This window comes from Podarcis cretensis, assembly GCF_951804945.1.
Source record: "Podarcis cretensis genome assembly, chromosome: 1".
Classification (NCBI taxonomy): domain Eukaryota; kingdom Metazoa; phylum Chordata; class Lepidosauria; order Squamata; family Lacertidae; genus Podarcis; species Podarcis cretensis.
Window position 1 is genome coordinate 85,775,348 of NC_137170.1, and position 12,329 is coordinate 85,787,676.

The following is a 12,329-nucleotide window of genomic DNA, read 5'->3' on the forward strand; positions in this document are numbered from 1 at the left end:
CCCAAGCTTTTCTCTAGCCCCTAACTCAGGTAGCTGACAAGAGATAGTAATGAACAGCACCCAGCCTCCCTCCCCATTGACCAAACTAGCTGGGGCTGAAGGATGTAATAGTTCATACCGTCTCGTGGGCACTGCATTGGCTACCCCTGCCCTAACTATTCAGTGGTCAGAGGGAGAACTCTATGTAATCTGCGACCGTCTTTCCTACAGGGCGCTTGAGGTGAAGGAGAGTCCCTTCTTCCAGGGTCTAGACTGGCAGATGGTTTTCCTCCAAAAGGTGAGCAGGGCAGTTGGGAAGACAGTAGAGTTGCTGGGGATAAAGGCTCTGCTCGGTCATCATGAATCATAGAGTTGGAAGGGACCCCAGGGGTCATCTAGTCCAACACCCTGCAATACAGGAATCACCATTAAAGCATCCATGACAGATGGCTACCCAACCTCTGCTTAAAAACTTCCAATGAAGGAGAGTCCACAACCTCCCGTGAGAGTCTGTTCCACTGTTGAACAGCTCTTACTGTCATAAAGCTCTTCCTGAAGTTTAGTCGGGGTCTCCTTTCTTGTAACTGAATCCACTGGTTCAGGACCTAGTCTCAAGAGCAGAAGAGAACAAGCTTGTTCCCTCTTCAGTGTGACAGCCCTTTAGGTAGTTGAAGATGGCCATCAGGGAAGGAAGGAATTGTAAGGGATAAGCGACTCTCCTCTGCTCCTTGGTTGACTCCCCCCCCTCCATGTCTTCACAGTATCCGCCCCCCTTGATCCCACCACGCGGGGAGGTGAATGCAGCTGACGCTTTTGACATTGGCTCCTTTGATGAAGAGGACACCAAAGGCATCAAGGTATGTGGTGGGCAGCCCTTAACCTACTGTCTGCTAGGGCAGCTGCAGTTTCCTCCTCTGCTCTTTGGTTTGAACATACCTCTACTTTAAATAATAATAATAATAATAATAATAATAATAATAATAATAATAATAAATGCATCTCCCATTTTTCTTCCAAACGTGGCACTCAGAGCAGGTTTAATTACAAATACACAGTGAGGGCTTCAGCAGCAAAGTGAAAGCAGCAGCGCTAATGGGTGGAACAGTACTGTAGGCTGCAATACTATGTTCTGCTACTAGGGAATAGGGTAATGCAGACAAATGAATGTTACTGGACTGATATGTTGGCTTCAGTCCATCTAGTTCAGCACCTTGTCTCTGACACTAAGGCCAGCCACAGACCACTGGGAAGCTCACAAGCAGAGCATGATGGAGATAGACACCCCTTCTCTTCCCCCCACCCGCCCCACTTGCTTCCAGTAGTTGGAGCTATACTGCCTCTAAACATAGAGGTTTCATTTATCCTGGCGAACAGCCATGCGTGTGTTTAAACCTTTGAAGAGCTACTTGGGTAGTGGCCAGCATGTCATCTTTGGTAATGAAGTCCACAAAGTAAATAGCACATAAGACGGGGATGTTCAGCCTTAGCCAAACTATTCCTTATATGTGGAAGAAGTTTGTCATACGATTGCTGCATCCCCATGAACCTAAATCTACTGTTCTGAACAGCAAACTTTGGGAGTGTTTTGAGACGTGTCTAACAATCCAGCAGTTCTCCAAATGCCTTAGGTACTGGGGCAAGCCGAATTTTGTGTAGAGGGGTTTATCGGACTGAGAAAAGTTACTTGACTTTAAGCCAAAGCGAGTTGCAAAGTAAAGAACAGAAATCACACACACACACACACGGCAATAAAGAACTTTACAATGTGCATCCATAGATAAATATACGAAGCATATACCCCACTAAAAGGAAGACCAAAAAAAGAGGCAACAGACATAACTAAATAACCTCCAAATTAAGGTTCGAGGGGCTCGGTAAATAAAACTGGCACCTAAAGGCAAACAACGATGGTGCCAAGCTTGCTTCCCTTGGGAGAGCATTCCACAACCAGGGAGCCACCATTGAAAAGGCCCGTTCTTGTGTCACCCCCCTCTCTGCCTCTCTTGGGGGGAGCACACACAGAATGCCCTCAGATGATGAATGCAGGACCTGGGTTTGTTCTGGAGGGGAGAACTCCTTTAGGTGGTGGGATCCTGAGCTGCATAATGGTTCCCCCCACCTCTGCAGGCAGGATAGGAGAGGTGTTGTGTCTGAGTTGGTTGGGAGATCAGCTGGGAAGTGATTAGGGAAAACCTGGTGGGTTTTGGTTTTAGTGTCTAGAAGAGGTGGTGTAAGTCTGGGAAGGTGGAGAAGTGCAGAAGGCAGAGCCAGAGAGAATATCCATGTCAAATACTTAAGATAGAAAGGAAGAAATGGGACTCACCCCAAACCTCCATAGTAGAAGAATGCTGCTGGATCAGACCAAAGGCCTATAGTTCTGCATGCTGCTTCCCAGTCAGATAGGCCTCTTAGAAGCCCACAAGGGGGGCATGAGGGCAGTAGCCCTCTCTTGCTGTGATTTCCCTGGCAGCTGATATTCAGAGCAGGGGGACTGTGCCTGTTACCCTGGAAACAAGGGCAACGTGGCTCACTTCTCATTCCAGCTGTTGGACAGTGACCAGGAGCTCTATCGCAACTTTCCACTCACCATCTCGGAGCGTTGGCAGCAGGAGGTGACAGAGACCGTCTTTGACACAGTCAACGCCGAGACTGACAAGCTGGAGGCTCGCAAAAGAGCCAAGAACAAGCAGTTGGGCCACGAGGAAGGTGAGACGCAGGGCTGGTAGGACAAGTGGCAGTGGGTTTCCTCATTCAGGCTAGCTCTGCTCCATGACCCAGTCCTCCTCAGCCGCCATTGCCACCCAGCTCTGCCTGCCAGAATCCAGTTCGCAGGGCACCTGCTGCTGGAAACTCTTTGCTGCAACGCCCACTATGGAGAGAAGACATGGCTGGATGACTTGGGTTGTTTCCCCCTGAACTGTTCCCTTTGGTGTCTCCTTGTTTTGTTTCTTGTGGGGGGTTTTCTTTTGTTTTTGCCTCTCCTTGATGCTCTTCTCTTTGCCATTCCCGTACACAGATTATGCCCTGGGCAAGGACTGCATCATGCACGGCTACATGTCAAAACTGGGGAACCCTTTCCTCACGCAGTGGCAGAGGCGGTACTTCTACCTCTTCCCAAATCGGTTGGAGTGGCGTGGAGAAGGAGAATCCCCGGTAAGAGGAGATCTTTCCTCTAAGGAAGGAGGGGAGGGGATAATGGCAGGTTTGGGGTGAGGGTGGTGTGTCTTGCTATATACAAGTGTGAGAGCCTAGGTTTGTCTCATATGGGTTTCGGGGGGGGGGGCTGGGCAGGGGTAGGATTAGGCATTGATTGCAGTGCCTGGAGGATGGGATTATGTGGAGGTGGGCAAGGGATATAGAATGCATGTTTAATCTGGGGTTATATAAGTGGCTCTTTCTTTGACCAAAGATGTTTTGGACCCTACAACAGCAGTCACTGCTCACCATGGAAGAGATCCAGACTGTTGAGGAGACACAGATAAAGGATCGAAAGTGCATCCTCCTAAAGATCCGGGGTGGCAAGCAGTTTGTCCTGCAGTGTGACGTGAGTTTTTCCTCACATTGCCTCTCCTAGAAGAAAGTCCAAAAAGTAGCGAGGTTGCCAAAAATTGGTGATGGGCAGCCCCCAATTTCCCTTGGCATGGTTTGATGACTGGACAGGACTTAGGATAATATAGCACATCTTGACTGTTTGAAGTGTTTCACGAACATTATCTCAGTGATTCTTACAAGGCCTTTGTAAGACAGGGGACCATTGTTGTCCCCATAGTGCAAATGGGGGGGGGGGGGGGCTGAAGCTGAGAGAGAACTTTGCTTGCAAAACCCCACCCAGTGAATACATGGCAGAGGCAAGATTACAACCTGAGGCTTCCTGATTTCACGGCGCTGTGGTCTAAACCACTGAGCCTAGGGCTTGCCGATTGGAAGGTCAGCGGTTCGAATCCCTGTGACGGGGTGAGCTCCCATTGCTTGGTCCCTGCTACTGCCAACCTAGCAGTTCGAAAGCATGTCAAAGTGCAAGTAGATAAATAGGTACTGCTCCAGCGGGAAGGTAAACGGCATTTCTGTGCGCTGCTCTGGTTTCGCCAGAAGCGGCTTAGTTATGCTGGCCACATGACCCAGAAAAACTGTTTGTGGACAAACGTTGGCTCCCTTGGCCAGTAAAGCGTGATGAGCACCGCAACCCCAGAGTTGTTCGCGACTGGACTTAACTGTTAGGGGTCCTTTACCTTTACCTTTTTATGCTATACTAGTTTGTGGTCTTATTACTGTACCTGAGATTAATAAAAATCCTGCTGAGGTCACATTCTACATGTTTGGCTAGGCTTGCCTAAACAAAACTGTGTTAAGTAGGCGCTGAAAAGAATGCAGCCTGATATCAATAAGCAGGGAGTTCCAAAGGGTTGAGTACTGCCACACTGAAAGAAGAATTTCTTACAAAGGGCTTTATGTGACACCTTGAATGGTGCCAGTTCCACAGATTGAAGCAAAGTCGGCTATAGTGGTACCTTGGGTTACAAACACCTCAGGTTACAAACACTTCGGGTTACAGACTCAGCTAACCCAGAAGTGGTACCTCGGGTTAAGAACTTTACCTCAGGATGAGAACAGAAATCGTGCGGTGGTGATGCAACGACAACAGGAGGCCCCATTAGCTAAAGTGGTGCTTCAGGTTAAGAACGGACCTCCGGAATGAATTAAGTTTGTAGCCAGAGGTACCACTGTATTCCCAAGCTGTTAAAGGCTTTATATATAAATAGTAACACCTTGAATGGTAACAAATCAGCAACCAGTGCAGATCTCAGAACAGAGGTGTAATATGATGGCAGGATCTCTCTCCAGTCAGCAGCCATGCTGCAGCATTCTGCACTAACTGCAATTTCTGGATCAAGCACATGGGAAGGTCCACATAGAGTACATTGCAGCAGTAATTCAGCCTTGAAGTCAACAGTGCCTGTGATTAAGCTCTCCTGGTCAAGGAACGATCATAGCTGTTATACCATGTGCAGCTGGTAAAAGGTGCTTCTAGCTGCTTAGGGTACCAGAAGCACTCAAAAATTGTGTGCCTGCCCCTTCAAGAAGAGAGCAACTCCATTCAAGGTGGGCAAATGACAAATTTCTCTGACACAGGAAACACCCACGGTGCCTTCATCCTGCCAGGGTAGATCGATAGTGAAGGGGGCTTGAAGTTTGCAGCTTGTTTTAGTCACTTGGAGGTATTAGGCCAACACCTTTCTGAAGTTGTATTCTTGATATGGTAGGTTGTTCTGGTCAGATGAGATCAGGGGAAGGGTGGATGGTCCTTTCTTGCAGTTGAATCAAATTTGAACCCTCAGGTGTAAGATGAATCAGAGGCACAAGTATCTTGTAGCTCTTTGTGTTTGTTTCTCATTCAAATCTGAAACAGATCTTTTCAAGTCTATCCTCACAAGGGGGTGAGCAAGTGTGGGGACAGCTTAGGAGAGCCAAGAGAAGAGATAAGAGTGAGATGACAGAGCAGAAACAGGAAGTGTAAAACAGTTGTGCTTCCTGTTCTCCCTATTTAACTCGATGGCCTGTGTTCCCTTCCTGTTCTGTGATTTCTTGAATTCTATGATCACGAGGTCCCCTACAGGCTACTGGAGGAGGGGGAGCCCCTTCTCAATCTATGGGGAGGGGGAATGTCGTGTTCAGTTAAGAAAGCTAGTTCACATTTTAGAAGACTATAAATAGGGCGGTGTGTGCTTTGCATCAAAAGGGGAAGAAATTTCTCTACAACCAGAATAATTATATGTATTCATCAGATGTACAGAATATAGCTGAAGCTGCATAATTCTCTTAGAACTTGTTCAAGCCTAGAGGAGTTGGAGTAGCGTGTGTTATTGTATTGGGAGGCAAGGACTTTGCGTGGGTGCAAGAAATTTATCCCTTTGCTGGAAAACCCATCTGCAGTGCAATCCTAAACTTGCCTACTCTGAAGTAGGCCCCACTAATTCAGTGGGGTTTTCTTTTCCCCAGGCAAGTTTGTATAGCGGGGTAGCTAACCCACGGGCCAAATCCATCCTCAAGAGTGGAGACACACACATACGTAGCCCCAAAATAAATTGACGATTGAATTTGTGCTATTTTTTAAAGCCTGCATTTTTGCTGAGGTGTCCCTCACTGTCACTGTGATGGTCCTACTGCAGATAGCCTAGCCAGCATCCTCAAAATTGGGTGCCTCTGCCTTGACCTTTCAAAGGCACCTCTTCTCCCTCTCATGCTGCAATGTTGATAGATCTATAGTACTCAGGAATCTGTTTTTAACAAAGGCCATATTTTGAATTAAGGGAAGGTTAATCATTGGCTGCGTCCATTGTCTCACTCCTACATGACCCCATATACAGGCAAGCACCTCTTTAACCCCTCTCTGCTCCAGTATGAGTAGTCATAGGGGCTTTGGCAGTCTGCCCTATATTGTGCCCCTGAGATCTGGCTTTCATGTGCAAGCCAAGCAACAGGCAAATTTGACTGAGCAGTTGTGATGCATAAGAGGAAATCAACACAAGTAATATGTGTGGGAATTAAACAGCCTTTTGCCTGTGTGTTGGTCCATGCAGGAGAAAAGCATCTTAGGTGAACAACAAGATGTTCCTTATGATCAGGGGCTGTGCTGAGAAAGTCTTTACCTCTGTCTTCCTATTCCTTCTCTACAGAGAGAAAGTATTGGTGCTAATGGGCTGGCACAGAGAGGTGCCATTAGGAAATAATGCCTGAAAGCATTAACCATTTGTACACAGCTTCCAGAATTTTAGTCTGGTGGTTGTTTTCTGACAACATTTAGAACATTTAAAAACAATCACATGATTGCACAGCTAATGATGTCAAGGGGTTGCCAAGAACAGTATCTTCCAGCCGTCATAGGCCTGGTTAAACAGGAATGTTTTTAAGTTGCTCCCAAACCTTAATAATGAGGGAGATGGATGCATCTCACCTGGGAGGGTATTCCATAAACCCGGAGCCACCGCTCAGAAGGCCCTGCCTGAGTAAGTGCCAACTGGGCACCAACCAATTATGGCAGCACCACTCCCAAGCCGATTGTAAGGTCCAAGGCGATTGATACCGTCTCCTGCCCTGAGCAAAATAATGGCGGCTGCCTTGAGAGCTGTCTCCTTTGTATTCTAGGGGGCCCTCATGCTAATCCCTTGCCTTTCCTCCTCCAGAGCGATCCGGAGTTGGTGCAATGGAAGAAGGAGCTGCGCGAAGCCTACCAGGAAGCCCAGCAGCTGCTGCAGAGGGTGCCCAAAATGAAACACAAGCCGCGCTCTCCGGTGGTGGAGCTCAGCAAGGTCCCTCTGCTCCAGCGCAGCAGCAGCAGCACCAACGGCCTCTGACCCTCCTTGACTTCCTCTCCCATCCTTAATTTATTTGGCTGGGTTTGTCCACCATCCCCACCCTCTCTCCTGTCTCCTTTCGCTGATCATTGTGATGTCCACCCCAGCCCCCTGGGGTATTATAGTGAGGGGGTGGGGCATCCAGAAGGTGTGGGACAGACTTCCCTCTCCCCATCCCCCAGCACAGGGGGACCAATACCCATTTGAGGGGAAGGAGCCTGGTTGGCAAGGTGGATGAGCATCTACCCCACCCCCCTGCCCCCCACGAAGGAAAGCTGGGATTAAAGCCCTGCCTCTAAATAGGACCAATGGAAGGAGATGCCCTGAGGTGTGCCACGCATCTTGTGTCCTCCCTGCTTCCTCCCCTGTGGCTGCCAGACATGCGCTAGCGCACTCACGAGAGAGCCTGCTGGCTTAGGCCTTGCTCCCCATGGAGTGGCTAGCAGGGCATGTCCTCTCAGGTGAGTGAGTCCCTTCACACCAGCTGAGGTGAAGAGACGCATCGGCACAACAACCCGTGTTCCCAGCCCCTTTTCTTTCCAGCGGCAGGCTCTGGCGTACGGTTCCACAGCAGGCCGCCTGCAGAAAGGGCACCCTGGTTCTGGCGTAGATGGGATAGCTCAAAAGAGTGTATTTCCCGCCACCTGTCACTCACTGAATATCGGCTAGGCAGCCACTGTGCCATAAGCAATCCCCTTCAGCATTGGCTGGGTTTGCACTCTAGAGTGTGATAAGGAATTGCCTTGAAACTCTTACACTGTAACGAAAATGTCTAACAAAAAAATGAAGGCTTGCTCCTGTTCTGTTCTCTTCCCTTCACCCCTGAGTTCACGTCCTGAATCCTTCCCTAACACCCTCTTCTGGTCCCACCAATTGCCATTCCAAATCCTGAATTCCTGACCTGGGGCAGCGGCTGCTGCTGCTGCTCTTGCTGCCGCCTCAGAGTTGTGGCCTGCCCTCTGCCTTTTGCCACCCTGCTCTCCCAGGCATTCTCTTATCAACTGTGCCAAATTTCAAGATTATTGTTGTGCCCTTCCCAGTTGGCCCCGTGGAGTCTGCAAAAAGTTGTACTCCCTGGGGCTGAATCTGGACAAGCTCCTTGCGTTTGGCTTGCCCAGTCTCTGTACTATTGCCTCTGAATCTTCTCCTTGGAGTGGGATGAGAACTGCCTCTTGCTCTGCTGTCTCTACTGCCAAATGCCCATCTTGCTTTGCTGTGGAAAGAGGGGAGGGGCAGCAGGTTTCATGCCAAAAGAGATTTCTGAGCTGCCTGGCCCCTCTGCTCTCAGGGCCTCTCTGGGCTGAGCCTGGAGTAGGGGGGAGTGGGGGTGCGGTCACTGGAAGCTCGGCCTGGATGAGGCCCTGTGCCAAGTCCCAAGTGTCTGAAGGATTCTGTAAATATCTTTGTGCCAAGGGGGGGCCTGGCTGGGTGTGGAAAAACTTGGCCCATTCTGCCCCCTCCCTTCCAGTATCCCTCTGTATTAACAGCTCTCCCCACCCACCACCTCCCCTTCCCCTAGCAGTGTTATGGTTTCTCCCACAGGATGGGGAGAAATATCAGGTTGAATTGACCCTGTACCGCTCCTCCTCCTCCTCCTCCTCTTCCCTCCATCTGCGGTTTAACAGAGGGGTTAAGGGTAGATGGCTTTCAGTTGGGGATCAGGTCTCTCATCCCCATAAGTGTCATGCCCCAAGCGCATGCGATTGCCTCTGCTGCATGCCCCCCCCCACTCCGCCTCATGTGATGAGTTTTTGCCTGTTCTGCTACATGGCTCCCACATTCCTCCCAAGGCGATTGGCCCTGGGAGGGGGAGGGGTAGAGCGGGAGCCCCCCCCCCCTTTCCCTGCAGTGTTTGTAAATATTGATCTCTGGTTTGTCTCTCTGGGTTATTATTATGGATTTTTTGCCGATTTTTGAATGTGATTTTAATGAGTGGGATAAAAAGACTGTTTTTATAATAAAAAAAAATCCAAAACCCACAAAGCTTAGAAAAACGCAGGCTCTTCTGTGGCTCTCGGCACCAGAATGCGTAAAACGTGTCGCTGACGTAGATTGAGTTGGGTTGTTGGCTCAGGGTTGCCTACTCCAGCTTTTCCAAAGCTGGTATCCAATCCAGGTGTTTTAAGAATACAGCCTCCGTTAGCCCCAGTCAACAAGACCAATTGTCACAGATAGTGGGAGCTGTAGCTCACCAGGTTGGGGAAGGCTGGTCTATGGCAGAATCCAGCCCCAAGACCATTTAGACTGGAGACTGAAGCTGGGACCATAGGCATGCAGATTGTGTGTTTTCCATGGTGATATGGGTGCTCCGTTTCCTTTCTCTGGAGCAAGGAGGAGAAATTTTTGGTCCTCCAGGTGTTGCTAAACTACATCTCCCATCAGCCCCAGTCAGCATGGCCATTAGTCAAGGCTGATGGGAACTGTAGTTTAGTAACATCTGGAGGAGCAAAGTTTCCTCACCCCTGCTCTAAATTGAAGCATCCATTTAGGAATCTATGGTAGGAAGCACACAAATATGTCAAGAAATACTTGCATTATAATAGGTGACCAACCAACTCTCTCCTATGGGTCTCAAGCTCCAACGTAATATAGTGCATCACTAACAAACCAAATCCTTCTGCTGTCCCCATAGGATAAACAAAGTGGTGGGAGAACATTTCTGATATCCTCAATATTGTAATGCTTCACAAAAAAAAAAAAGGTTTCTAAGGGATACTCCAGCATAAAATAGCTAAATTAGAATTTATCATCAAATTCAGTTCTGTTCAATTTGGACCTAATGGGGACTGTGGTTCTCCCCTGCAAACATGCTATGGAAGTGCTGAATTAGCATTGCATAGTAAATGATTCATGCCCCACTCTTCCCATAGAACCCATATGGGGGGTTTCATGAACTACAAAAACTCTCAAAAAGAAAAAAAACACACCTTAAAAACACTAGCATCAATAAGCAGCAAAGAAAGATCAATAGGATTATAGTGACTTCTGCTGAGAGTACACCAGTCTGTGCTTATCTTGTATACATTTGAGCTCTGCACAAAAACGTCACAGACCTGCTGCAACCCTTTGCATTTTATAGCCTCTTGGACCCACTGTTTACATTTCCCCCTCTACAGCTATGTGCATGTATATATTATCTGTCAACTGAGGATAACACTTCATGCATCTGATGTCGTGCGTGCTAGTTCATGAAAGCTTCTGCCACAACAAATCATTCTTGAAGGTGCCACAAGACTTGCTTGTTTCTGATACAAGAGTCTCAATGAACTTACCAAAACAAACTGAGCACAGCTGGGCTGGAGCTTAACACAACAGCTGGGATACTTTTCTCTCCATAAAAGACCTTCATGGCCCAGTGGAATTCCATTTCCCCATCCCTCTTAACAATATTTGATAATAATTTAATAGCATCTGTTTGAGGCAGAAGTGTAATGGGGAGCTTTTCACAATCTAAAGGAAGCCATGTTGGAGTAAGCTTCCCTGTTGAATTTTTGCCCATCACATAACTCTTAAAAGCCAATGGAACCCCTCTCTGTCAAAAATGGAGAGAAAGACAGGCTGGGGTATATGACTGGAGGTGGAGGGATTATGATTCACAGAGCACGTTTCTTGACTCTAGAGAAGGAATAGTAACCTTTCCAAAGGAAAGGTTGCATTGTTGTTTTAAAGGTGCCTCCTCTACACTTCCTGTGCTACATTTTTCCAGGCCTAGTCATGGAAGGCCTGTTTACTCCATGACAGGTGAAAACAACTTCAGGTTTAACTGGGTGCCAACTACTTTGTTACTTCAACCACTGAACAAGTCTGTAACAAGGCAACACTTCCTCAAGCAGGTAGAGAGCAGGTCCTGCATGTGAAAACCCGAGGGAGCCATTCCTGAAAGACTGTTAGTGCAATAATCATATCCATGTCTACTCTGAATTAAGCGTCACTGAGCTGAATAAGATTTACTCCCAGGGGGTATATTGGATGACCAATACCTGTGACCTAATACCCACTAAACACAGAGGGACTCATTTCTGAATGCGCATGTCTAGGAATGTGTTTTTAGAAATGATTTCCCAGTCCTATATCCTTCTGGCTTGAAAGATGCATACACAAAACAACTTTAAATAAAAAGCAGTGGATAGTCCATATTTAGGACTGGTAGGATAGAATTTAATTTCTAGAATGAGTTGTGTGAGGTTCAAGAAGCTTGGCTGGAGTCCTGGTTGTTCCTACTCAGTAGAGAAAGGTGCACTCTGCATATGCTTAGGTGCACTAGTTTATTGAACCACATTTCACAGCAGAGCCCTGGCAAGGCAAACAGCGTAGGAGGCAGCTCCAGGTTTCAGCTCGCCACTAACCAGAAGCCTCCTGGTGCGATTCTTATTTCCCTGAATAATAAAAGATGCAAGGGGAAGAAGGCTCTCTAACTGAACATGATCCTACATATATCTCTACTCAGAAGTAAACTCGGCAGAGCTTAATGGGCCCCAAACCAATGGATTCAAGTTGCAAGAAAGGAGATTTTGACTAAACACGAGGAAGAACTTGCGGACAGTAAAAGGTGTTCGGACTCCAGGTGAGGTGGTAGACTCGCCTTCCTCGGGAGGTTTTTAAGCAGAGCTTGGATGGCCACCAGTCACGTATGATCTTGCTGAGATTCCTGCACTGCAGGGGGCTGGACTAGATGACCCTTGGGATCCCTTCCAGTTCCTCTCGGGTGAATGGATATCTGACTGCAGCCTCAGCCTTCCCGTCCGCCCCCAGCAAGCAAGCGGACCCAATCGCCCACCCTTCTGGGGACTGAGGACCCCGAGGAGGCCGTGGCTCCTGCTGCCGGGGGCTGCAATTTCGCCTCCGCCCGCTTCCCCTGGCGGCTGACGAGGGAGGCAGGCTGCCCAAGGCGGCCGGCTCCGCTCCCTCCCGCTGCCGGTGGTGACGCAAGGGGTGTTGCCTGTCCTCGACGCCCAGAGCGTGGCCCTCTCGCGTGGGCTGGAGCTGGGAGCGAGCGAG

General features: G+C 48.5%; 1 protein-coding gene across 2 annotated transcripts in view; it reads left to right on the plus strand.

Moving 5' to 3' along the window:
• The window catches only part of GRK2 (G protein-coupled receptor kinase 2), a 38,547-nt gene extending 29,239 nt beyond the window's left edge, over positions 1 to 9,308 (plus strand). The window contains exons 16-21 of one of the 2 annotated variants that reach the window (XM_079996112.1): positions 211 to 277; positions 741 to 836; positions 2,523 to 2,685; positions 2,996 to 3,132; positions 3,389 to 3,523; positions 7,161 to 9,308. In XM_079996112.1, coding sequence (XP_079852238.1) covers positions 211 to 277; positions 741 to 836; positions 2,523 to 2,685; positions 2,996 to 3,132; positions 3,389 to 3,523; positions 7,161 to 7,331 — 769 coding nt within the window. In that variant the 3' untranslated portion in view covers positions 7,332 to 9,308. The remainder of the gene's footprint in view (positions 1 to 210; positions 278 to 740; positions 837 to 2,522; positions 2,686 to 2,995; positions 3,133 to 3,388; positions 3,524 to 7,160) is intronic. The other variant, XM_079996113.1, reaches the window with a different exon arrangement.
• Positions 9,309 to 12,329: the final 3,021 nt, after the last annotated feature.